The sequence below is a fragment of the Chelmon rostratus genome, chromosome 2 (assembly GCF_017976325.1).
Source record: "Chelmon rostratus isolate fCheRos1 chromosome 2, fCheRos1.pri, whole genome shotgun sequence".
NCBI classification, from domain to species: Eukaryota; Metazoa; Chordata; class Actinopteri; order Chaetodontiformes; family Chaetodontidae; genus Chelmon; species Chelmon rostratus.
Window position 1 is genome coordinate 13,349,356 of NC_055659.1, and position 26,853 is coordinate 13,376,208.

General features: G+C 41.1%; 2 protein-coding genes across 2 annotated transcripts; one reads left to right on the plus strand and one right to left on the minus strand.

The window, feature by feature from the left end:
- Positions 1 to 1,410: 1,410 nt before the first annotated feature.
- On the plus strand, positions 1,411 to 8,324 carry prxl2b (peroxiredoxin like 2B). The gene is made up of 7 exons (XM_041953605.1): positions 1,411 to 1,578; positions 2,000 to 2,204; positions 2,299 to 2,350; positions 2,752 to 2,815; positions 2,944 to 3,019; positions 4,165 to 4,283; positions 7,973 to 8,324. Exons 1-7 carry the CDS (start codon positions 1,519 to 1,521, stop codon positions 7,997 to 7,999), a joined length of 603 nt encoding a protein of 200 aa, XP_041809539.1. The 5' UTR covers positions 1,411 to 1,518; the 3' UTR covers positions 8,000 to 8,324.
- A 698-nt stretch (positions 8,325 to 9,022) lies between these two features.
- On the minus strand, positions 9,023 to 26,258 carry mmel1 (membrane metallo-endopeptidase-like 1). The gene is made up of 24 exons (XM_041950957.1): positions 26,120 to 26,258; positions 21,990 to 22,166; positions 21,470 to 21,508; positions 21,116 to 21,169; positions 20,799 to 20,960; positions 20,626 to 20,706; positions 19,889 to 19,984; positions 19,231 to 19,349; positions 18,684 to 18,749; positions 18,150 to 18,284; positions 17,808 to 17,897; positions 16,949 to 17,085; positions 16,774 to 16,867; positions 16,548 to 16,676; positions 16,172 to 16,270; positions 15,997 to 16,080; positions 15,811 to 15,914; positions 14,913 to 14,971; positions 14,649 to 14,768; positions 14,374 to 14,507; positions 14,162 to 14,227; positions 13,935 to 14,030; positions 12,796 to 12,872; positions 9,023 to 11,994 (listed from the first exon to the last, which is right to left on the minus strand). The coding sequence occupies exons 2-24, from the start codon at positions 22,144 to 22,146 to the stop codon at positions 11,895 to 11,897; spliced, it is 2,298 nt and encodes a 765-aa protein (XP_041806891.1). The 5' UTR covers positions 22,147 to 22,166; positions 26,120 to 26,258; the 3' UTR covers positions 9,023 to 11,894.
- Between the last annotated feature and the right edge of the window lie 595 nt (positions 26,259 to 26,853).

Sequence of the window (26,853 nt, forward strand, 5' to 3'; positions counted from 1 at the left end):
ACATGTTTCAAAATTTAAATTCACTTTTTACAGAGCAACATTACTGGTTTTAACAAGAGCCATTATTTGCCATGATTCCTTTTAGCCCATCAGTCCTGTATGTTGTGTCTGTTTGTTGTGATTTGGTATGTTTTTGCAATGTTTTCTGTCCTTGTTTGTATTTTATATGAAACCTTTTTATTTTTGTGGATCTCTCTGATTAAATAAAGGTGAAAAAAAAGAAAGAATATATATCTATGTTACCTAGGTAGAAGTATGCTGTGCAGGTAATAGTAAAGATACATGAACAAGTTCATCCTAGAATCATTTATGGTTTCACACATTCCTGCACAAAACATTACAGCCATTTGTACAAATGTGTACACTTTAAAAATAATTCTTTTTATGTTCTATTGTTAATTTTCTGTTGTATATTTATGCTTCTTGACTTGCTGTCCTTCCTTTGTATCTTCTTATTTCGATTTTCCACTACTATGTTCATTGTTGTGAAAGCCCACTGGCACTAAATCTGATCCTATTGAAGCAAACAGTAGGTTTATATCCCATAAAAACAGCTGAACATCAAAAACGTCTAGATACCTTATTCTATTTCACACACTAAATCAGGCTGTACCAGTCCCTATAGAAATACTGAAGTGATTTCAGGGCCACCTCTGATAGCAGGCTCATTACATCTAATTGACTTGTAATATCATCTGGCCTTCAGGTGGTCCAGCACGCGACAGTAGGGATGGAAAGAACCTCATAAGGACTCATGTATTGAATTCATTGTCACTGAACCACATGCATAATACCTTTGTGACCATTTTTTTTTTTTACAAAATGGTTTCTGTTTTAGGTAATGTCAGCTAAAATCTTGATCTTCAAAGTAACAGTGCAAGTACAGTAAAACGTACTACATTTCCACCTGAAATAGAGGAGAGGTGTGAAGTGGTAGATCAAAGCTGAAGTGTAGTGGTTGACTAAATTTTACTTAACAAATGCTGTTTGCCAGACAGGGTGAGGCAGAACAGAGGGGCTTTGATTATCTCGTGGTTAATAGAAAACAGACGGATGGGCAATAAATTTGACTACCTTTGAGCTCACATATAACATGAATTACGCAACGTGCATTATGAAAAGCTGCATATTTTCAAATGTTCAGACGCCAGTTTGTTGTATTTAATGTTAAACTGGTGAAGCAGTATCTCAGGTGTCAGAAACCAGTAAAGGAAATAGTAACTGCATGGAAGAAAAAAAATAGTCATTGACACATTTAATTGTAGCTGTGAGATGCACGTGCTGACAGTTGCCCCGACGAAGCACCGCCTCCGTTCCCTACACGCTGCGCTGTAATTGGCTAACGCCACAGCACCAGCAGAATCTGATTGGATAACAGCGTGCAGTGTACTGTATCAGGATGTAGCTGTTTTGCAACTGTGTGGGTGTTACTTAAACAGCATAACTGAAGGGTTATATATTCTCCACAAACTGGACTTCTTTTTCAAGTGTGTTTCCAGTTTGCAGTCCAGGTAGAAAATGGCAAACGTGGACCTCGCTCAAGTCGGGAAGAACTTGTTGAGGAGCGAAACTGGAGAGGTAAGCCTCAGCGCTGGGCGGCTGTTAGGTTTGTTGACAGCTGAGAGCTTTCGTCCTCTCTGTCACATCGATCGGTTTGTGTTTAAATGTGCTCTGTCTTTCTATAAAGCCGTGTTGCTGGGTCGCCTTGTCCCCCACAGGCCTGTGTTCCCTGTTGAGACCTGCTAAACCTGCCATTACCTCAAGCATTTATATAACTGCAGTCAAATGACGGCTCCAGGGTGATATAATGATGATCTGAAGGGAATACCTGTGATTATGCCTCCTCATAGTGCACTGTTTGAATCTTTGATGTATGATTTCACAGATTAAATTAGCACAGTCCACCTACACCCATTTCCCATATGCTGCCTGTGAGTCACCTGCATTGTGGTTTCACTGTTTGATTGTTTTGAGTTTCTCCCTCTTTTGTGTTTTTCAGAGTGTGGAGCTCCAGTCTCTGTGGCAGGACCAGCCGGCGGTCTTGTTCTTCCTGCGCAGGTTTGGCTGTCAGGTGTGTCGGTGGATGGCATCAGAGATCAGCAAGCTGGAGCCGGACCTGACAGCCAGCGGTGTGGTGCTGGTGGGCATCGGACCAGAGGAGTTGGGCCTGAAGGAGTTCAAGGAAGGAGGGTTTTTCAAAGGGTGTAAGCAGCATTTACTCATCTAATACAAACAATGGTCTTGTCCGTGTATGTGTTGCAATGGCACATCTTCATTGTCAATCATCTTCTCTTCCAGCTGTTTACGTTGACGAACAAAAGAAAAGCTACAAGGATTTGGGCTTCAAAAGGTGAGTACATCAAATCCGTTCCCACCATGCAACGGAGAAGCTGTTTGTTTTATATAAACGACAAAGGGATCAGATGATCAGCTTTAATTTGACATTTTAGAGCTGCAACGATTAAGTCAATCAAAAAAGTCAATCAAAACAGATAATTAATCTGCAACTATTTTGGTAATCAATTAATTGTTTTTAGAAATTTGTCAAGCAAAAAAGCTGAACATTTGCTGATTCCAGCATTTCAGAAGTGAGGATTAGATGTTATTCATCATTATATTCAATCATGTATTGAATATCTTTGGGCGTTGGACTGTTTATGGGCTGTTGGGAATCATAATCTTCTCTCCGTTATAAAATATTTGCTGAATCATGATGATCTCTAATTGAGAAGCTATGTCTCTCACATTCAGGTACACAGCTGTAAGTGTGGTTCCTGCTGCTTTGGGGAAGAAAGTACGAGATGTTGCTGCAAAGGTACATATCTTCATGGTTATATGACTACCTCATGGTTCACACAGTATGTCCCATGGTCACAGGAACAGGGATAGAGTTGATGAGACTGAGATTGACTTCTGATCGCCTGTTTCCTCTGCTGTCTTCAGGCCAAAGCTGACGGCATCCAGGGAAACTTCTCGGGAGATCTGCTCCAGAGTGGGGGAATGCTAATTGTGGCCAAAGGTACAATCAATACACACCAGAGGGGGATATTAATAAGGGCCTTTGTTGTAAGGATGTGTAAGGGAATGGAGAAAAGCAATGATAGTTCAAGATACGAAATGAAGCAGGAGGATGCCGACATGTAAACGACCTTTTAGCATGACATTGATAAGAGTGAAGTTTGTCCAGTCATTGAAATGAAGGTAAATAAAAGGTCAAAGAAATGCAGTTTTGTGGTGTCTCCTCTAGAGGGCAATGCTGCACTGTAGTGTAGTTGGCAGCTCACAATAAGCTCTCCAAACCACCCATCCTCAACACCAGTGCTCATCAGGGCTGCTGACTTTCCTCACTATCAGTTAAACTCTTCAGATTGTGTGCTGGGTTAATAATGCTTCATACAGGATACATGTTTTGTTTTGTTTTTTTTTTGAGAGAGAGAGTGAAGAGGCACAGTCCAAAACAGTTTACTGCTCAATATTAGGAAAACTAAGACTTTTAGGAAGGGTGGCGGAGTGTCACCTTCATGGAATTTGCAGGTGAGGCATTAAACAAGTGAGAGATGAGAGCGAAGACATTTTTAGGCAGCTTGATATGTTTTGTGTGTAAAAAAAAACAAAAAAAACCCAAAGCACTGTCCAGAATCAGTGTTACGTGTGGTATGGTCAGCTCGTTCTTATGGAAAGGAATGAGCTGGCAGAAGCAGATCACAGGTCATTCTGTCCTGTCTGACTCCTCAATTTAAAAAAATCTTTGCTGCAGTCCTTTTAGGACAAAGTTCTCACCCAGCATTACTCCTCTTTAGGAGGTTTACACTTAAGTCTGAATGTTTGAGGAACAATTTTGTTCCTTAATACTCAAAGTTATGATTGAAGCTTTGAAGTAAAACTTGCATTACACATGATTTTACCTTGTGTACCATCTGCTCCTTCTGGTACTTATCTATAAATATATATATGTTTTGTTAGTATCTGTTTTTTCATCAGTCATTCCTGGATAGGAAATCTGTGTTAAATATTGAATTTAACTCTGTGCTGTATCTTATTTTTATGTATCAGCTTGAGTCACAAGTTCACCACAGCTAATTCATAACAGTCTCTGACTGTAATGGATAAACTCCACAAGCTGCTCACTTGATGATTCTCCTGACTATATTTTGCTTTCCAAAGGTGGAGAAAAGGTTCTCCTACACTTTATCCAGGATTCGCCTGGAGACCACCTTCCTCTTGAGGATATTTCCAAGGCTTTGGGTATCTCAGCCAAAGTGAAAGCTGGACAGAGGCCAGTGGTAAGACATCCCATAGACACACGAGACAGATACAAGAAATTATTGATCCTTTTCCTCCCACTTTTTTCTGAACTCATCGTCTATCTGTTAGAGCTCATGAGTGAAATCGGTCACTCACAGCTGCACGGTGAAGGGTGCAGCTGACTCTGCTTAACGTCAGCGGTAACACACACATCACAGTAGCCCCTTCAAAGACAATTTCACACTTATTACTCCATCTTCATGCCCTGTCAGCGTCTGTGTCACAGGCCCACAAAACCTGTTAAACTTGAGTGACGATCTCAGTCTCTGCTGAGAGATTGTGTACTTAAAAATGCTGTGCAGACACAAACAGATGATATTATAAAAATATGAGATAAATATCCTGACATGGAAAACTACTGCTGGCAGCCGCGCTGAATATTTATGAAATCTATTTCTATTTCTCTCACAAAGACTTTCATGTAGCTTCAGCAGTGTACTACAGAATTAAATGTCAAGCAATTCATGGAGGAATTAATGGCTTTAACATGTCACTGATTACTATTATTATTACGTCAATGGGAAGTCTTTTCACATAACACATAGGAGCCAGGTACTTGCATAATGATTTTGGTATCTGAGATAGAATGTGCCTTTTTCTAACATTATGGTGGAAGTGACACTGAATTTTGGAAGACTTTAAGTGAAGAAGGCATTATGTTGTCATGCCAATGTTAAAACTAGTCACCGCTTAGAGGCAAAGTAACAGGCTTTCTCCCACAGTCAAAACATATCAGGCAAGAAAAAAGAAGAATAACTAAGGACACAACAGACGATTATTTATTTATTATTTTTATACAAATAAAACACAGGTAACATAGAGTATTATCCTCGGAGAGAGCCAGCACACTGTTTCCAGTCTGGTTTTAGCCTCACAGTGTACTTAATGGACAGATATGAGAGTAGCATCAATATTCTCATCCTACTCTTGTCAAGAAAGAGATAAAACCTTTTTCCTACAATGACAAACTATTCCTTACAAGTACTCCTCTTAAGTAATTGAGTCAGTAAGATTTTTCTTTCTGATAATTTAAGACTTAATGCAGCTCACATCTCATATTCAGGGTCTGCAACATCTTTTGGACATCAATGAATTGTAGCTGTTGTACATTTTTAGCAGAACGTGATGACAGGCCTTAGTGTACTCAGTTTTAGGGCGTACAAAGGATTCAAATTTAGGAAACATGAGCATAGTGTGGAGTCTTGATTATTGGGTTTTGAAGGTTCGAAATTTTCTTCTTACTTTGACGCAACGGGAAGCGTTTTATAAAGTGTTGTTTTATTGCAGTTTTGTAGATTGAACTCAAATGTAAAAAGGCCAGTGCAATGACTCAGGGAGTATGTAAACATTTAAAGGGCTCTGTATTCACAGCATGCCACAATTCATGCCTGCAACATAAAAATACGGTGTTTTCTATCTTTTAGAAGAGAAATTGAGCTACATTGGTGATTCTGGTTCTGTTGCATACATACTATAGATTATAAAATAGAAGATATTACTAACAATTAGCAATAAAGTAACAAGATTAAAATGTACTTCCTGTTCTGCACCTTAAAAGCACATTCAGAAACAAACTGCTCAGGGGTCATGCACATAATATCTCAAATCCAGAGGCCACGACATCGCGGCACATGGCCTTCAGCGTCCTTGGCACCTGGCTCTGTTGCTTGCTTCCCACAAAGTACACCATGTGAGCCTGCAACATTTTCACCGTGCTTCCCCATGACCTGTCTGAAGACCAGCAGATCCCATCTCTGCAGCCCTGGAACAGAATAGACCTTGTTTTCTCTGAGGGGTCGAAATCTGGCAGAAACAAGCGCGAGTCACAAGCTATCTGACATGCTTGCGTGAAAGAGGCTCAAAAGTTGAAGCTTTGTTAGCAGAGTGAGGTCACTGGCTGATCCGGATAAAACCAAGTAATATGTGCTGTTCAAACCTTTCCTGCTCAAACAGACGGTGTTTACTTCTCTTATCTGTGTCTAGAGATGGAAAACCTCCAACTAGATTTCCCTGAAGAACACCCCGAGCCTCAAGTTCAGCACAATGATGCTGAGGCCCCATAGACAAGACTTAAGTATAAGTAGTTAACAGTCACCAGCACTGGGCTTCATGGTGGCCAAGTCAGTACATACTGTATCACTGAACCACAGCGTCCTCAGTACGATCCTGTTACAGGAGGCTGTGGTGTAGAAAATTAGCCTTTTATGATCTAACTTTTTTTTCATGTGATCAATGTGCAGTCAATAGGTAATTTCTCCCACTTTATTTCCAACCTGTGGTCAAGAGAATAAATTATCTTTATGATCACATAACAATCCATATTCTTGCATTTTCTTGTAAACTCTGTGCTATAGCTACTGTGTCACATGCATATAATGTGCAGCAAGCTATAGTTATCAATCGTCAGTATAGCATTAACAGTAAATTAGAGATAAATCATTGTTGATAATTATAGATAAATGTTTTATTGTGTTTCCGATTCAGTGATCCAATCTGGTCTGTTAAATGTCAGAAAGTAGTGAAAATTTCCCAGAGCCGACGGCGACATTGTCAAATGACTGAACAACAGAGATAATCTGTTTACAGTTTTTCACATTTAAGAAGCTTGTCGGGCATTTCTACTTGAAAAATGTCTTTGATTAACTGACTAATCATTGCAGCTCAACAATAAACATCAAGCCAACTGAGGTGATCTAGTAATGAGCGTTTATTTGTTTTAAACACTAACTGGATATGTACGTCATTAAATGAATTCAGTGAGTGCCCTTGATTGGTCTCTCTGTTCAGGTCATGTTAACATACGGTGAAACAGGCCTTTACATCCGTCTGAAGAGCGAATGTGTAGAATGGTAACAGGGATTTCTGCTTCAAGTTATTTGACCCATTTGTGTAGCTGCAGAATTTGTTGAATTTGAATGGAAGCATGTCAGTCGATGCTTAGCTGCTCTAAATATTTTTATGGTTGCATGAGAGCAGCTTCCAGCTGAAAAAAAATGCTTGTGGTATTTAATAGGCCAACATTATTTTTGATTTCTTAAAACCCAATATGTATCAAGACAGGATGTTTCTGTTCTTATATAGAGCGCAAGCTGGGAACTGTTAATGAATCACAATATTTCTGAAACCCTTGTCAGGCCTCTGCAGATAGATTATGATCATTTTGTGGTTTGGGCTCGTAAAAATATTTCCTCCTGAGGTGGAAATATTTGTGTTTTTGTGGTTGTTTAATGTTTGTATGAATAGAAGCCATTTTTCCATTCTGGTAAGTGAACCTTGCTCAAAGTTTCAACCATTAATCTGTAGCTGAGGTGTTGACATGAGTGATCAGTAGCTCTTTTATGTCAATATGTTCCACAAAACTGGCTTTGTGAGTGATTAGTTTGACTGCCAGTAACACTTACACCATGTTCATATGATGTGTTCAGGCACAGTATTGAGTGTAGGTCACGTGAATTTGGGGAGCACTTAGAACACACGATTACTGTAGTTATGTTTATAAAATAGTAGAAAATCTGCTTGAAGTGTAAAAAAACATGTGTGTAGCACAAGGGATACACTTTGTCTTTCTGTATAGCCACACCATGTAAACCATGTTTCAATAATAACCATGTAAATACAAGCTTCTCACTTATTTTTTGATGTTTAATCTTTGCACTTTCTGTTCTAGTGCAACGATGATGTTTGTACACGATGACGATGGAAGTTTCCATCATACCTGATCAGTGCCTTCACGATGGAAGCGGAAATTAAGATTTAAGAAGTGGTAATATTCCTGTTATTTCTTTGTGACAGAATGTCATTATTATTATTAACTACAGTGAAAGCAACAGTGACATTCCTTTATAATCATTACCTTTTCATTTGATAAATGTCCTGAATTTTAAACATGCCATGCACTTGTACTGATCATGATTCTTTTTTAAATGCCTATTAATGAATTTGCATTTATTATACACACACTTCATAAAATAAAGTCATTTTTTTGTATGTAACTAATTATAATAAAGGTTTAAAATAGATGCTATTCTTGGTATCTGACTTTTTAACATGACGAACAGGTGTCCTGCCAATATGCAACATTGATTGTTTACTACATGAATAGTTCAACACTTATCATGGGATTGCACACCACCATCATAGCGCTTTCTTTTACTCCACTTTAACAAACCTTCACTTTATATCCGCTCTCCATCACTGTGTTGACCTGACTAAAACTGAGAGCATCTATATCTCTAATCTGTGTGATGGTGATGTCACTTCAGCGTCACTTCAGCGTCACACAACAACTTGAAATATGTTACATTTCTGCAAACTGAACTCGGGACATATTTACAGACATTTAAAGTTACAGGTGAACAGCTCCAAATGTATGAATGATCGTTTTAATTTAGAAAGCCACATGAATAATGACACTTTTTGCTAAGTGATTGCCAAGCATGGACAATGACTGCACTGCACTAGACCCACTGAGCCACCCTGGTTCATTAGACAGTAAGAGGACACAACAGTATGGCTCCGTAACATGAAGATGAACATAACCCCTTTGTGTGCTTTTAGTGCTTAAGAGTATCACAAATGCACAGTTGCGTAAGATGCACTTTTTGCCTCTGCATGGATGAGAATGAGTCCTGCATGATTCTGTCAGGTTTTGATGTAAATATATAAAATTAAAATGACACACTTACACATAAAGAAGAGACTTGAGATCCTATGAGTTGAGACAGTCACTTTAATGGCAATCTAGATAATTACATAGCAGCAGGAACATTCATAAACATCTTTAACGTCTTTGTTCTTGTCAAGCAACAATGTATTTCATAAATATTCATGTAGATAAATAAACTCCTCTGATTGGTATACACATGAAACATGTTCATATATAACAAAAATGTATTTGTACTTGGCTGGTAATTTCAAAACGACACAATTTCACCATGTAAGTAAATGTGAAGCTAGAACTAAGGTAAGAAATGTACGCTCTCTTTCTTACCTGATGGAAATCCTTTATATGTAAATACTGCAGTATAGAACATCGAGTATCTACAATAACACATTGTATATTATATATCCTTTGTGTTCAGTCAACAGTGTTCAACTGTTTCACTCACTTTGAGGAAAACCAGACAAAATACACAAGAGTCTAAGCTGCCCTTCAGACATCAGCCCCACGTTGCACCATAGCTCATGATTCATCCTCCAGCTTTTCTCTGAACCAGACGTGATAAATGTGCCTTGTTGGTTAAAGGAATAGTTTGACAGTTGGGGAAATATGCTTCTTTGCTTTCTGGGGAAGAGCGAGATGAGAAGAGTGATACCGCTCTCCTGCTTGTCTGTTAAATGCAAAGCTACAGTAAACGGTTGTTAGCTTAGCTTAGCTTAGTTTAGCACAAAGACTGAAAAAAGGGGGAAACAGTTAGCCTGGCTTTATCGGATTAATCTGCACAAAAGTAAGTATGAGTTCCTGGTCCCCACCAAGATTTAGTTCAGTATATAATCCCTTGGTTAAAGGTGCTAAAAGGCACATTTTGTCACTGTTGGGCCGAGCCAGACTTGCTGTTTCCCCCCGTTTCCAGTCTTAATGCTAAGCTAAGCTAACCAGCTGTTGGTTATAGTTACATCTAACACAGAAACATGAGCGTGGTATCAATTTTTCCATCTAACTCTCCACCAGAAAAAGCAAATAAGTGTGTATTTCTCAAAATGTTTAACTATCAGCACTTGCATTCTGGGTAAAACAGTCTTTCGTTAACGTATCCTCCCCTCGCTAAACACAACAGTATTTGCCAGTATGTGAAGACTGAGAGACAGACTGAGAGTGTAAAGCTTCAATATGCACATTCAGTTCAATAAAAAGTCGTGTTCGGTTTACCAAGGCATCCTGAATGTGGCCAATGACGAGCAAACATTCAAATCCAGCTGTGTGTGTGTGTGTTTTCTGCTGTGTTCGAAAGCACAGAAAACAACCTGCAGCCGCTGCCTCCATTCTCTCTTGTGAGCTCTGCTCTGCTTTGATTCTCCTGTCATTACTTGTTAATAAAAGTAGAAAATAACAGTCCTGCCCTGGCCATCTCTTTAATGACGAGCTCCACTCTTCAGCGGTTCGGCTACGGCGGCCACCGCGCTTCAGCACACCGCACTTCATCCTTTCATCTTACACGGTGCTGATCAATGCGAGATCAGGGATCAAGCCACTCCATCTGCTGCTTGTCCATGTGTGAGTGCATCTGAGGGGGTCCCCCCCCCCCCTTTAGCATGTAATTGGCTATGCCTTGAGGCGAAGTCTTGTGTGTTCACGCCTCCTCTCAGCAGATCATGCAGTGAAGGGAAAAGCTTCTACAAATCAATCTGCATGTCGAGTTAATTGTAAACAGATATCAAACAAGCAGATGCTAGAATTTTGAATAAATGCATCTACAAAGCCCTGTATGAACACTCGGGAGCCTCTAGAGATCATGTGAAAGGTGGAAAGTGTGAGAGGGAGCGAGCTTCAAGCACTCAACACAGCTGTGATTAGCAACCGCGTGTATATCCAAACCTGTTCCTAAACTCGGCAGTCACAAACAATGCAATAAAGTGATAGACTTCATTTTTTTTTCATCATTATCACATCACTCTCCGACAGCTGTTCCTCACTAGCTAAAAGTAGTAGGCCAGCGATATTTTTCAAAACATCTGGAATACGGTTCCTTACAGCAAACTGTCATGACATACATATACATTTCTGCAGTGAGTACTGAGCAACAATCATCAGCAGAGTGTGATAAAGTAACTTCCAAAAAGCAAAAAAAAACTAAATAACTTTGTAAATGTTAAATATTTATCCACTCTGTAAGTGTAAAAATGTTGAAAGCAGCAGCTCTCTCAGAGTGTTAATTTAAGGTTAAAGCTGCAAAGATTTAACAGTCTTAAAGTCTTTAGATAATTTGTTTCATGTAACAGTGAATGACCAAACTCTCGGAGTGTGACTAATACTACTGTAGCTTTACTTCAGCAAAGCCCCAAGCTTTCATTTGCTTGGTGCTCTTCGCTCAGACTCAGATTTGTTCACTGTTGTCGCTTCTGAAGCGGCGCAATGTCTTGAAAACAATACATCAGAGGAAAGACACCGAGGCAACTCAGTGCCAGATGATAACTGGATAAATCACAAAGATCTGCACAAGATATTTTTTAAGGATTAATTCAAGAAAAGGCTGGTGAAGCGCTTACAGCCAGCCGCACAAGCTTTCACCTTTTCACAAGGTGTTAGTTTTCTACGAAGCCTTTTTATTCATGTACCCACTCGTAAATCTGCCGTGGGACACAGCAAAAAAAAGAACAAGTGACCATCTCATCCAGAAACAACACTTCAAACTTCAGAGGACACTCGAGCGAGTTTCTTTTTTGTAGTATATACGTGTGCGAGGTTTGAAACTGGGGTGTGTAGTCCGGGATGTCTTCCATTTTGAATACATCTGCAAATATCTGTGTCATCCCTCTGTCCCAAATAAATAGGAAAAAGCGGGATGTCTCTGTGGGTTCAAGAAGTACAACTTGTTCTTTTGATTTGAGTTGCCCATGTCAAGACATTAATATCTCAAGGGGATAGCTTTCTACCAGACGCGACACTTGAGCTCGGGGTTCATTGGACTGCCTTTCTGGCACTGGAAAGCCTCTGAGAACGCTTCGAAATTCTGGAGTGAGCCAAGGACCCTAAAGACAAAAGAAGAACAAAACACTATCACAGTAATGACAACTTAAGTGTGTTATAAATCTCAGAGGAGTACTGCTAAGTGTGAGTCCAGCTCCGAAGTCCTCCTATTTGGACCAGTGAAGGGAGCCGCACTGATTCCAATACTTTAACAGAATAATGTTTTCCGGTAGGAGGGTTATGTTTAAGTTCACACTGTGGTGAATCTTTAAATGTAGTGAGACAACGTGGGCAGGCTGTGCATACTGTTACCTTTGGAGCTTTTTTTTTTTTTTGCTCAAAACAGCTTCCTGATGTGCCCAAAAACAAAGACAAAAGAACAGTGAGACTGAACCAAAACAGTAAATTTGCGGAGAACATAAAACCAAAATAATGAGCTGAAAGATGCTAAAACGCTTGCTAAAGCTGAGGCAAACAGCAGAATCGGGTGATAATTCTCTGTGGTTTCGTCACAAGTGATGCTTTTCACGTAGAAGTAGTCATGTGATCCGATCTTAATATAAAAACATTAACTTCGACTCTAAGTTAAATTAAATACATGGGGTTAGCTGGGTGTAACAAAGCAAATGTACTGATGACCTGAATCTTTCTTAAATGTGTTAGGAACACATCTATCAATATGGATTATATTTTGAAACTTGTTTTTCCTTTCTTTTTTTTGATGTAGCGTTTTAATGATTTTCACTGAGAAGTTCGTTCAAAAATGTATTTACATCAGTAGATTCCACGCCACAAATATCAAAACATTCTTACTGGTCCTGGTGCATATATCTGAGCACATGAAAGTTTTTTTTCTTCTTTACCTGTATTCTAAGGGACTGTGTGAGTCAGTCTTGATGGACTGGCTGGCATACTCAGGCCGATAAGCACCGCACCACACCTGGAAAAAAAAAAAAAAAAAGATAGCATGAGCAGACAGTATTCTAGTTTTCAAAGCAGCCATTAGGACTTAAAATAAGGTCTGTGCAGACTGTTAACATTAAAACCAAAATGTAGAAACCACAACTTACTAGTATTTCACCTCAAAGATAGCTTTGCATGTAGTAATTACTCTAATTCTCAGCTTTTATACGTACAAGTTTGGTCCAGGTTATTTTGCCAACGTGTAGAGTGACCAGACATCCTGAAACATTCAGGACAGTCCTGAATTATATGAGCAGCTGTCTCGAATCCCAAAAGCTGCCCTGAGTTTTGATTGGTGCGATCCAAATAAAACATTAGATACGGATAGTTGTGACTTGTTCTTTTGGTGTAGATGGGCACTGCTCTGGCTCTGGTCCATTGCCGACATGAATTATGGCTGTACATGTTTTTTAGCCATGTGGAGTAGCACTGCAGGCAGTGAGGTGTGATATGAATAGAATTAATTAACTTATGTGGTGGATATTGATTTACACGCTGTTGCATAGCATACAGACCTGTGTTTCTTTTTCCTAATGATGGACACTTGACTAAATGAACAAAAATAATTGACTTTCGCATGTTTTACTGTTCGTTGACGCTGAATGTAATGTGCTGGAGGCCACACCCATCCCCAACTCCCCTGTCCCGACTCTTTCTCATCTGATCACCCGTCTCATGGTCTCATGTGCTTGTAGAATTCCCCATCTCAGCGGAGGGCGTTTGTGGCTTTCATAATGGCTGTTGTTGTAAAAATGGCTAATGCTTTTCATTCCCTCGCACCGAGATCCTGACCGAGCTCTTTACTTTGGCAGATTCTCTCATCCCCTCTGTGCTTAGCCGCACACTCATTTGCTCTGGTGTTGCTTCAGTGTCTCACCCCCTGACCCTCTGCCTTTGTCCCAGTGTTTTTTTCTCAGCACCAAACATCTCCTGAAAAATGCACCTCCTGAGCTCTGGCTCTCGACTCCAGATGGAGAAATCATTGTCTGCTGATATGAAACGTTCAGAAAGGACACGTTCCCTCGTTAGTCTTACTTACTTGGGCAAAGTTAAGAAAGAAAAGTTGCCTGTGATCCATGTCTAGACCAGGGAGACGAGGCTCCTCACCCTCCATCTCCACCCACTTCAGATAAGCCTGTAAACACACACACACACTCGCTTAAAAGCAGATTTCAAATGTGCAGAGAGTTTATTATAAGCATCACGGTCGTCACTGCTGCTAAAATAGCAACATATGTTTTTGTACTTTCGCAGCTAACATCCAACCTTGTATGCTTGACGAACCCCTCCGTTGTCTGCAATGTTCTCCCCCAAAGTGCTGATTCCACTGACCTGCAGTCACACAGACAAAACTATGAACACACACCAACGTGAAAACACTCATTCCGGTGGTCACTTAATATTTGGTTTACATTGTCAGGGATTCCAGCCAAGACAAAACATCTCATTTCATGCAGCACGTGCCGCTGGGTGCTTACGTTCTGTCCGCCTGCTAGCTTCCAGTTGAAGTTGCCATATTGTTGCACCATGCACTGTGACTGCTCTTTAAAATGCTCGGCAGAGTAATTACTCCACCAGTTCAGCATATTACCATCCTTGTCAAAATTACGCCCTGCAAGGAAACATGATGCATTAAGTAAAGTACTGTTTACCAAACATGATGCACGTAACCTGTCACGGTCAACAGCAAACTGAGCTGCGTTTATCAGTTTGTGCCTCCCAAAGTATCCAGAATGAATCACTCGTGTCTCACCATTGTCATCAAATCCATGCGTGATCTCATGTCCGATAACCATTCCTATTCCGCCGAAGTTAAGGGCCTGGTGCTGCTGTTTACTGAAGAATGGCGGCTGCAGGATACCAGCTGGAAACACTGGACAGACAAACCACAGCAGTGGAAACACAGTCAGTAAAAAGGATTTAACCAGGAGTGGATGTGTTTACTGTATTAAAAAAAAAAACACTCATTTGTCACAGAGGCTCCTGGTAGTCTTGTTGATTCTCATAAAGCTCTTACCTATCTGGTTTCTGTTGGGTGAGTAGAATGCATTCACCACAGCAGCGCCGATGATCCACCTGAGGAGTGATTGGTGGAAGGTTTATGACTCATAAAAGAAAGCTACCATGCTGCAAAATCAATGGGCAGAGCTTCTGCACACTTCTGCATCATTACTGGATGAGGACCCAGAGCATCTGTCCCTTGTCTCTAAATTTGCAAAAGGACATTCAACACTGCATGTTCATCCCCTTAGAAACAGAGGGACTGTTTTTTGAGTAATAACCATCTAAAGGACAGGTTTGTGTTGTCCCCCTTAATAATGCTTTATCTCATGCACCACCTTGTACATAAGCTTGTGTTTTAAAACAGAGAAAGCTTGTACTGTACAACTCCAATGCCAAAATAGTTGGGACGCTGTGTAAAACATAAATAAACTGCAATAATTTACTAATCCTTTTACATATACTCAATTAAACACAGTACAAAGACAATATATTAAATGTTTGACCTCATCAACTTAATTGATTTTTGCAAATATCTGCTTATTCTGAATTTGATGCAGCATCACGTTTCAAACAAGAGTAACAGAAGACTGGGAAAGTTGTGGAACGCTCCAAAAACGCCTGTTTGGAACATTCCACAGCTAAACAGGTTGAATGGTAACAGGTGATAGTATCATGATTGGGTATGAAAGGAGCATCCTGGAAAGGCTCAGTCGTTCACAAGCAGAAATGGAGCGAGGTTCACCACTTTGTGAACACATGATTGTATGAAGGATGTTACAACACTTGGTTGTGGGAACACTTTGCAAAACTGCTGTCGGTCGTCAGTTTGTTTGCATGTTTACGTTTTACGCAGCGTCCTGAATTTTTGGGGGAATCGGGGGGTGTAGTAACAGATTTATCATACAGCTTACAGGTCTGGGTCAACTGGTTCTCTGAGCTTCTTCAGACTCTTGTGTGCTTCAGATTTGAGGTTCTCCAGGATGTTCTCAAAGTAGTGTTCTTCACTAAAATTAAGCTGGAAAGAGAATCAGGACAAATTAGAGGTTGGTGATATGTGCATGTGGCATTTACAGTTTACAAAAACAGTTGTCGCTTACGTGAGCGTACTCCTGGTCGAGCTTCTGGTTGCTTTCCTGCAGAATATGATCTGGGTAGCCGATATGCTCCTTGATTGCCATGGCCTACAGGAGAAGCGGAACAGTCAGTGCGATGACACCTAACATGCAGAGAAGAGACACACTTGTTTCCTCAGCTCGGCCACTTGCACTTTACCTTCTCTCTTGCCTTCTCCTTTGAGGGAGCGTCCATCCAGCTTAACTCCTCCAGTGTCTCCACATACGCTTTCTGGATCTTACTGATGAGGTCACTGACCTGGGAACAGGGTACACACACGATAAACACATTTTGTGCATGACATACATTTTGTTCACGGCACATAATGAATACACTTTGTACCCAAAGTACACATATGAGGAAAAGGAATTTGGAATAATCACAAATGCAACGATATGACCGCCATAATATTTAACAGTTGGGTGTGAAATGCATTTCGTGGCTCTTTGTGATGCATGTTTTGTGTTGTTTTATTGTTTTTGTTTTAAGCATGAATATTTCTGTCCTGGGGGCTTTATAGACCTAAAGGACCTACCATTTGTTTGCTTTCTCCAGCAAAGGTCTCACGCACATACAGAGCTCCGACTGCGTTCTCCATGCTGCTCTGGACGTAACGGACACATTCTCGCCACCAAGCGTCCCCCACAGTGGTGCCATACAGAGTCTGACCACACACAGACAGACGTACACATTGTACTTTTTCAATTTTTGAACAAGCTCTTGTTAATATGTGCTGTTCTGTCACGCCATGCTCTACGCACCTTCCTGTAACGGGCTCTGGCGTCTTTGAAACGGCGGCTCAAGCTGTTGACTCTGTCAGCGATGAGCTGCCAGGTGAGGTAGTTCTGAATAGTCCTGCAAACGTGCATTGTGTTTTTGTTAAATTCTCCTGCTGAAATGTGCATATTTTCGTTCGCACAACGCTCCTAGACTGACCTGACATTGTGTCTGGAGAGAACGTCGTTCATCTTCTCAAGGTAGGGAGAGCTGTACACCACCACCTCCTCTTCAAGCTGGACCTCAATGGACACACTGGACAGCACACCTTGAATAAACCGTGTCCAGTTGAAACCCTGGAAAACAAAAGGCAGGAGATAAATCCTGAACATGTTTCATTTTACTGAATGTGGTTAAAATACCCTATGGTTAAATATAGCCAGTGTAGCAAAATTAAATCTCTGTAGATTCAAGTTCAAGATAGGTAAGGATCTCCTTCTGTATATTTGGGCCATGGAATAGAATCTAAATATGTTTTATTTTTTATTTTGTTGATATTTGCTTCCTAAATAAATGGATTCACTGGATCTCTGATTCAATTTTCTAGTTTTTTAGTTCATACTTTCTAATATTTTAACATTGAATGCCTGTGTCTGTCTTAATAAAGGCTGTGCACTGGGAAAACAACTACGGTCTTATGATCTCAAAGTCTGATATGATATATAATATAAATATATTCCAGTATTGTTAGCTTTGTATTTATCGCACAGAAATAAGTTGTAGCAATCTTCTTATTAGCAAGAAAGCAGATACGTTTTCCAAAATGTTGAATCATCTCTTTAATGAACACATGCCAGGTAATCGGAAATTAGTGTTTTCTATGGCCGTAGTATAAATGTGCTCGAAACAATGGGCCTTCCTTAATAAATGCCTTGTCTGCCCTAAGGCACCTCAACAGCAGAACAATCCTCATTCAGTTTCTCCACTCAGGCTGTGGAGAAAGAAACTGTAGTTATGTGAACCAGTGACCTGTTTGCACTTTGTGTAACACATAAGAAAGAAGCAAAGTCACGCTTACATTCAGGCTGAATGTGCTCTGCAGCTCTCCGAGTGTCATCTTATTGTAGAGAACAGTGACATCTTGGCGCTCCTCTGCTGGTGATGTGGCCTGTCCAGCAAGAAAAGAACCTTCTATAAAGTGATGCTTGTTTATCTTTTCACATACTGCTCTCCTTTCATCAGCAGAGTCTCATTCGTCATGCTCTTGACAGGCGCGGAAAAAGAAAAAAACAGGTTGAAAGCTTGGCTGTTCTCTCATTCAGTGGAAGCAGAGAGGAGGAACTCATTTTTCACCTTGCCATTATTAATTTCCCTTCACCCTCATCCCACAATTCCATTTCCTGCTGCGGCTGGCACTCACATTGGCGATGTCTGTCTCCAGCTCCAGCACTTGCATCATTTCCTCCCACACGTGGTCGTCATCCTGAGTCAAGTTCCTGTCCTCTCGGGTTATCTTCGCAATAGAAACCATGAAATGGAGGTAGGCCTCGCGAACCTGAGATACAGTCACAAGCAATAAATCATGTTTCCACAACAATATTAAGGTGTCAGAGCAATGGAGGTGAATGGAATTATATTTGTAGCAGTCAAATGAAGTGACACCAGAAAACTCAACATCAAAGTTTTCTGAAAATTAACTAATTTGGACTATTTCTTCAGTGGAAAGTAGATCCAATGAGGCTGTAACTGTGGCTGAAACTGTAAAGAGATGCTGCTGCTGAGTTTCTCAAGTATCACTTTTTATGCTGGACTCAGAAATCTAAGAGGAAGACATCTGAAAACTTGACAAATAAAGAGTATAACACAACCTGCATGACCAGACATAGTGAGAGTTAGTGTGAAAATTATGGTAAGTTTTGTATTATCTGGGTGAACTGATCCTTTAAGGCCTCACCTTTTTGTAGTTTCCATCATTGAAGTAATAATCTCTCGATGGCATTCCAAGTCCCGGCTGGTCAATCTAACCAGAATACAAACACTGCAACTGAGCATTTTTGCATGTCCATAATCTTTTTTTTATAATATTTACATTTCAGTGTGTGTTTTAAATAGTATGGTTCCTCCACTGTTGTCCAAAACACATCAGTGAGCCACACTGTCGCACTGTACTTTATACTGAGTCAATCCCACATACACAGTCCTAAAACCATCCAAGCACACCAAATGTGTTTTAATCCACCGCTGAAACTAGTCCCCAGCAAATACACTATTTACCCTTGTTTGCTAAAAACTACTACTAGAAGCAAATTGTTTATTCTATTATGAAATGAAACTATATATTTCTGACCTGTTTTTAAAGATTTACATCTTCAGTAGAAATGAATGATGTTTTCATGGGATATGCTGACAATAACAGAAATATAGAATAAAACCAGCTGTATCTATAATTACTGTATAATGGCTGTAATCTGTTATTTGCACTCCAGTAGAATTGATCTTACATAAATGACATGGCGACGAGAGTCACGGTCGTCCGTCCACACATACATGTCCAGCAGAACCTTCTTGTGGAAACGAGCGGTTAGCTTTGCCAGTGTGTCCTCAAGGCTCCACGCTTCCTCTGAAAGAACAGGAAAACACTGACAATTTAAACACAGTTCTCTCGCCATGAAGGACTATTCAATGTAGCAGGATGCAAAAATTAAGCTCCCTCTCTGCCTCTGCTGCTCACTTAACTGGGCTCTCTGTGTAAATCTGCGTGTGCAGATGCATCAATGTGCAATTAATTGTGCTTGAGCCGCCGTCCATGATTACATTTAATTAAAGTGGCAAGAGCCAGGAGCTTGGGGAAGAGCAGAGTAGACTATTTAAAGCATCCTTCACAGTGCTGAGTGAGGACTGCTCCTCTGCCCACTCATCACGCTCCCAAACTCCACACCTGACTGCTCAGCTGAAGAGCCTCGGACGGCCTCTTGATCCCGCCAACAAAGCTCGTACTCAGCAATTCACTGAGTGTAAATATAGCTACACGGGCTCTGCGTGAGCACATGTCTTCGAGTAGGGATGCGAGAGCTTGTTTGTGTGGATGTATTGCACGTGGACATTGGTACAGAACAAACTGTAACTGTTATTCAGAATGTGGTTCGGGGTTTTTTCTACCTGTAGTGGTGTTCCAGTCGTCTGACGCCACAGGCCAGCCTCCAATACTGTCAATGAGCTTCAGGAGGGGCTGGGAGTCACGCTGCTCTATGAGGCCTGCAGGTGAAATACCACAACTTATAAAGCGCAAACAAACAACACCGTCACTCTACTATTTATTCTGAGGGACAGCACGCATAGCTGAGACTGAAGGTTATCTTGGAAAGAAGTTGACAGAAACAACTGTGGAATGTTCCAAACACGTGTTTTTGGAGCGTTCCACAACTTTCCCAGTCTTTTGTTGCTCTTTGTTGTCCAAGCTTGTTTGAAATGTGTTGCTGCGTCAAATTCAGAATAGGCAGATATTTTAAAAAATCAATGAAGTTAATGAGGCAAAACATTAAACATATTATCTTTGTACAGTTTTTAATTGAATATATGTTGGAAAGGATTAGCAAATGATCACATTCTGTTTTATTCATGTTTTACGCGGCGTCCCAGCTTTTTAGGAATTGAGGTTGTATCATTACAAATGATATAAATGTTAAATTCTGCTACATGAAACATGTATTAAATTGCATTCTATGAGATTTTAAAAGATCTTAAATCTTAAGTTGACTTGAATCCTACATAAACTCTGACTGAGGAAGATCATCTGATACAATCAGCAGCTCCACAAACACAAACTGTTCTTGCCAACATGCTTTATGCTGTCTTGCCCTCTTTTAGGGGTAAAATACTTTGCAATAAAGCCTTACTCTCATTCATGCAGGAGCTGTAAAGGATCTTGGCCTTCTTGATGGCGTCTCTGTCCTGTTTATTTTCCATCTCCAGAACACCTGCAACAACAAAACACATGCAGACATTCTGAATGAAGCCCACACATAGCTCTGAATGCTGCAGCCCACTGACCACTGAAGATTAAGCTGACCTTTGAGGACAATCTCCAGCTTGTCCCTCAGAATGTCAAAGACGCTGTGACGGGAGCTCGTCTCCGGGATGACATGTTGCTCCAGCCAGCCCCCGCAGGCGTACTGGTAGAAATTATCACAAGGCTTCACAGACATATCCATGTTCTGCAAGAGCCGAGCGGCTTTAAGGCATCACAGAGACGAGAGGGGAAAAAGAGGCAGAGGGGCAGGACGGTGAAGATTCACATGTGCTCAGAAAACAGCTTTTTAAGCCAGGGGTTGACTTTGTTTGTGACATGAAACAGCAGGAGGGCAAAGAAAACTCAGTCTCCCTCACCTGCAGTAACACAGTCTGCCGTCGTGCACACGCTGTTGAGGCGAAACAGCTGGCCTGGAAACATCAACATTTATGAGAAAGCGTGTGCGGGAGGATGCTGTGTGAAATATAGAGTTAATTCTAAATAGCCTGGATCCATAGTGTGGTCTGTGTGTGTGTGTGATGGGCAATGTCTATGTCAGCAGTGACTCTGTTCTTTGACTTTTGTGTGGCACTGCTGATCAGGCAGTAAAGGGAATTACAGTGTTACAGTAACTATCAGAGGTACAGGCTCCAATATGACACATGCCTTGCCCACGTATCCCACAGTGCATCCCCTGTTCAGTTAACAAGCTCACAGCCACTGACACTCACCTGTTGAGCTCCTTGACACGCTCGACCTGTTAGATTGCTCTGAATTGGTTGGAGGAAACAGAGTATAGACAACATTAGATGCAGCCACGACCACTTTATTCTAAATTATAATGATAATTGCAATTGCTTTTATCGAGTGGTAATATTTAAGCAAGAGAAAATACAATCAAATCTTATGCAGCGTTGAATATGTGTTTGCAAGTCCACAAAAGATCATCATTCCAAACAAAACCTCCAAAAAAGAGCCTGGAGCTGCAGTTCCCTCCATAAAGGTTAGGCCTGTGTGTGCGGTGCATATGGTATTATAAGGCAAAACCCTTACTTTGCATATTTTGGTGAGTAACATTAACCTTTAAAAATCTCTAAAAAGGTTAACCGATGACATATGTGCATCAATATTGCATAAACCCTGTGTCAATGCCAGCTTGCAGTCACACAAAAACCGAGCAGGGAGACGCTTGTCATTACTGCCATCTGTAATATCTGGATCTTTCCACAGTGAGCCTGACAGAGCCATTACCTTTCACAACCGATGTGTAGAGGACTACCAGCCCGGCCAAGGCACAGCTGACAACCAACAGCAGCACACACAGACCGATTTCTGCAACAGTCCAACGACGCTTTCCAGGTTTACTTGATTTCTCCATGATATCCATTTGGCTTTCGGATTTGCCCATATTCCTCCTGACTGCCAGCTCTGTGGGAAAGACACCGTTGGAGTGTGGGATGGTCCAGGCAGAGAGCTACCAGTGTGTGTGTGTGTGTGTGTGTGTGTGTGTGTGTGTGTGTGTGTGTGTGTGTGTGGGCTGTGCAGTGATCCATCGGTAAACTGTGCCAGCTGACCTGCAGTGAGGGAGCTTCAACTGCTGAACACCTACAACAACTTCACTGATAGGAGTTGTGAAACTGTTGGTCTCGTTGCATGAACGCAGTTTGTCACTCAGCGTGTAATTTTCCTCTAAAGTGACGTAAAACATTGACTTTTTACAGCTTTACCATTGCAATTTTTTCAGCCTGTTAAATCCACAAAATTGGCCTTTCGTTCTTTCCTTTATCACCTTTAAAAATCATAATAGCCTTGATGAAAACCAAGTAGCTAGTGGGCCTACAGTCCCTCTGATTTATTGACTTATTGCACTTTCAGAAAACAAAGAGCTGAAATGTGCCTTTAGGAACACATTGCTTTGTCTTGCTTTGCTTTACTTTGCTGCTAGTTCGTCTTGCAAAGGACACCATTAGTCCCTGATTTCCAACTTGGGGGTCGGGCCCCGAAAAACAAGTCCAGCGATGATTTTGGTCACAAGATCATTAAAGGGATGAGAAATTAAAGCAATATTTCTAAGACACAAAATAGTGTTTCCTTTTTCTCACTCAACATTAATTTTCGCCTCTGTCATGTGAAATATTGGATACTTTAAGCTCTTAAATCCTCTCAAATCCCTTTAGATGAAACAATCTGAGCAATATGGTGAGATGTTTGCTTGAGCCGCTCACATGGCATGTCCACACTGTGACCAAAGCCTGTGGGGAGGGGTCACCAGTACATGTCGCTTTATTTGAATGGGCCACAATCCAAAATGTAGCCGTGTAGGCCAATCTCAGTATTTGCGATTTATTGTCCTACTTCCATTCTGTAGTTGAAACAGATGCTAAAGTCTACATTAAATTCAGACACAGCACAAGAAGCTCTTCCAGTAACACTGGCACTTCATTTAGTCCATATGGCCCAGGCCTAATGCCACATGATACCTCGGGTTGTTAAAGTGATTAGGCTACTATAATAATGATGGTTCTCCAGGGCTCGGCCCACCTGTTTAAATACATTAGCTTCATTTAGGACGTTGTTTCTCACTTTATCATCGAGCTCCATCTGTTGTTAACATAGTCTTGGATAGAGTCATGGTGTGTATTGAATGTGACATTTATTCTGGAAACAGTTTGAAAGTAGTAAATTAACTATTACACTTACTTTGCCTGACTATTGTTTGAAATATCTGCCTCAACCCCACCTTCACACACACAGACACACACGCACAGGCACAGGCACACACACACACACACACACACCAGACCGCTTGCCATAAGCCTTCGTCCACAGAGTGAATTTCTATGCACAATAATTATGTATGTGTGAACACAATATTGCAAACGAGCATTTGTGCAGGGGACAAAACGACAATCACCCGTGGCTTTCAACGGCATTACTTCACATCTATTCACTCTGCAGCACCTGTTCCTCCATAACCAGCCCCATTGCCCTATCATTAGGCCTGACAGGGGACGGGCTGTAAATCAGAGGTTCACACTGCTGTGCCCCATTAGCCCTTCCTGATGAATACTCATGGGCACATATCTGGCACTACTGTGATGAAGTGCAGGCAGGGGCTTGTTAGAGCTGTACTGACATTCTCAGCATTAGACTGCATAGAAACTGTCTCTGAGGCAAAAACCTGTTATACTGCATTAAAGACAGGCCTCACTTCGTGGAAATCTATGCTGTGATGTACAGTCTCCCGCGTCAGTGCAAGATTTGTTGTCTGATGGGAAGAGTTATTTACAGATAGCTGTGCTGCATTTCTGCATAATTTCTCCCTGTTTTCAGGATAGGATACAGGCGGAATACAGCAGTTTGGTTAAATACCTTTAGTAACATGCATTTCTAATCATATCTATAACAAAACCTATGAATTTTAAGTATATGACTCACTTCCATTTCAGTAAAGCAGAACGACAGACTGAATTGATCAGTATCTTACTGTTTTAAGTCTTGGTGAAATGGCTTTTACAAAAGGATTTTTCTTATCAGAGCAATAAATCAGACTCACCACTCTTTGGTAAATGTGTTAGATTTGCATTTTGTTAGCACATTATGTTATGTATGCAGCTATTTTTGCAAAGAAACTGTGGTTGCAACCAAATCAAATAATCAAGCTGGCTGTCAGTATTCAGAGCACAGAGTATGTCGATGTTAATGTCATTTCTAGCTCTTATTTACACCATTATGATGATATTGGTCCACATGTCTGTTATAAAATGGCAGTTTTAGAAATGATATAAATGATCTGGGCACTTCTGTATTATTAATGTACCTAAAGCATGACTTTGTTTAGTTGAAGAAGACCTAAGACAGCAAATACAACATCACAGCCTGAAATTTGGTTTTAGTCACCAAAATTCAGGTCCTGTTTCATTAGCACCATCCTTTACTGCATATTTACCTGATGAAGTTTTATTATCTGAAAAAACAAAAATAAACTGTTCTTTTACCTATCTTTTCATGTGCTTTTACCACTTTGTTTATCATTATTATCCTTATTATTAACTTATGTAACTTTGAAGCTTTGTAGCTGTATTTTAAAGCTGTCACTTTTTATTCAAAGTTGAACTACCATTTGAATGTGGGGGGGACAGCGAAACCCACTGCATGCGCTGATGCCCTTTCAGTAAATGAGGCTTATTGTTAAAGCAAAACAAGTGGAAGCAGTGAGAGGTGGATAATCATGACACAAAACCTCACCAAATCTGAGATGCAATGTGAGGAAATATCTTGGGTTCAGCACCACAGATGGACAAATGGTGGATCAATGTAAAGCTGACTTAAAATTTAACTGCTTACACTGGAAGCAGCAAAGGTAACACATAGGAATGAGTGAATTCTATACAGTATCCATCGATCTATCTATCTGTCTATCTGTCTAGTGTTTGCAGGCTGTTCTGCAGAGATCCACCAACCAGATGGTTCAGACAGCCTTTGTAGCCTGAGAGACAACACCCAGGGCAAAGAAACCTTCTAGGCTTCAGTGCTGTGAGCACAAGGTAACAGTCAATGCTGTGAGTGTATTTGCATTCCTATCAACTAAGATAGACGGCCAGCAACAGAACAAGAAGCTGCATCGAGAGTGAAACTGTGCGTCTCTTCCTCACAGCTCCACACAACCATCAGAGTGTGGCTCAGGCCCCTGCAGGTGTCCGTCCACCCAGCTAGAGGTCTGACGAAGAGGGCAGCATTAAAACAATGCTTTAACAATAAATATACACAATACAAGCAGAATGAGACAGCTGTCACAAGCAAACACACAGAACACTGAATATGTGCCCAGCACCTTTAATGTTAAGAAGTACATAAGTAAGCATATTATATTGTGCAAGAAGCAAAGTGTTAACATACCAGTGACGTGCTGTAATCTAACAGGTCAGAGGTTCAGTGTGTCAAAAATAAAATCCTTTCTCTGAAAGTGAGACTAATCTGTCCTAAATGTTTTAAGGTCTCCTAGTTTTAAGCACATTACGATTACATGCAGCTGTGGTCACTGACTGGTACTGTTCTTCTCTAAACTTAGTGCTCGAAACAAAACAAGGATTAACTAGCAGGTCAGGCTGCCAACAATCTGCACACATTCTCCAGGTCAGTGTTATTCTCTCGTCCGCTGATTGTACACCCTCAAGTTTATCATAACCTCAAAATGTAGAAATGTCCGAACGCCACAGTGAGCTTTATGAAGCCCTTCTGCAAATCCGTCCTGGGACTGCTGAGAATCTGACATGAGTGACACCGAAAGGCTGCAGTTTCACGTGGCTTTAACTTCAACCGCCTCCACTTTGGTACTTGACAGCAAACAGGAATCTAATCCAAAGGATCCAGAGGCTTACCTTTGTATGTGGATGGTAGAAGTCCCTGAGCCGTTCCCCCACAGCGGGCTAATATCTCAAACACCCCTGCTGAGCATCCACTCAGAGCTGGTGTGTAGAGAAATGAGTCTGTGCTGCGGGTTGAAGGAGACGTTATCCAGTTCAGTGTGCTGCTCAGGGAACGAGTGAGGCAGCAGAGAGAGAGTGAGAGCAAGAGAAGGAGGGAGGGAGGCAGGGAGGGGGGAGGGAGAGGAGGCAGATGGGAGGTGATAATACTGGATTGTTTTTGATTACAGTACTGTGATAAGAAAGAAATGTTAGGGAGAAGAGGGGTTGAGGTAGGTTGTATGTGTCTGTCTGAGGGGTCAGAAGGATGTGTTACAGTGAGCATCCAGTTCTTCCTCCCTCTGTGAAGTGTCCACAGCTGCTGAGCGGAAAAGGGCCGAAAAATCTCGAAAGCTTGCAGAGCGATAAGACAAACACGCTCTTAAAACGCTCTGCAGACAGATAATCCAGCAACATGCTTTCTGAACCTCTTTTAGCTGTTGTTTTTATCATCCCTGCAGCCATAAAGGTGCAGATTTACGCCCTCCTGCTATCATCAAAACAAACGCCACTCATTGCTGTTGCCCTCGCCATCCCTCTATTCTCCTCTCGTGTCAAGGAGAGACTCGTCTTCAGGAAGACCTCAGACGCCCATGGTGAGCCTGGCGGGGATCTGAACCCTGGCCTGGTGTCAGATTGAAATGGCATGG

Coding starts and splice junctions, on each gene's coding strand:
- prxl2b (XM_041953605.1), top strand. CDS start 1,519: ATGGCAAACGTGGACCTCGCTCAAGTCGGGAAGAACTTGTTGAGGAGC. Junction 1,579..1,999: donor TGAGGAGCGAAACTGGAGAG/GTAAGCCTCAGC, acceptor TGTGTTTTTCAG/AGTGTGGAGCTCCAGTCTCT. Junction 2,351..2,751: donor AAGGATTTGGGCTTCAAAAG/GTGAGTACATCA, acceptor TCTCACATTCAG/GTACACAGCTGTAAGTGTGG.
- mmel1 (XM_041950957.1), bottom strand. CDS start 22,146: ATGGGCAAATCCGAAAGCCAAATGGATATCATGGAGAAATCAAGTAAA. Junction 16,868..16,948: donor CTCTCCAGACACAATGTCAG/GTCAGTCTAGGA, acceptor GCACGTTTGCAG/GACTATTCAGAACTACCTCA. Junction 14,972..15,810: donor GAACCAGTTGACCCAGACCT/GTAAGCTGTATG, acceptor ATCACTCCTCAG/GTGGATCATCGGCGCTGCTG.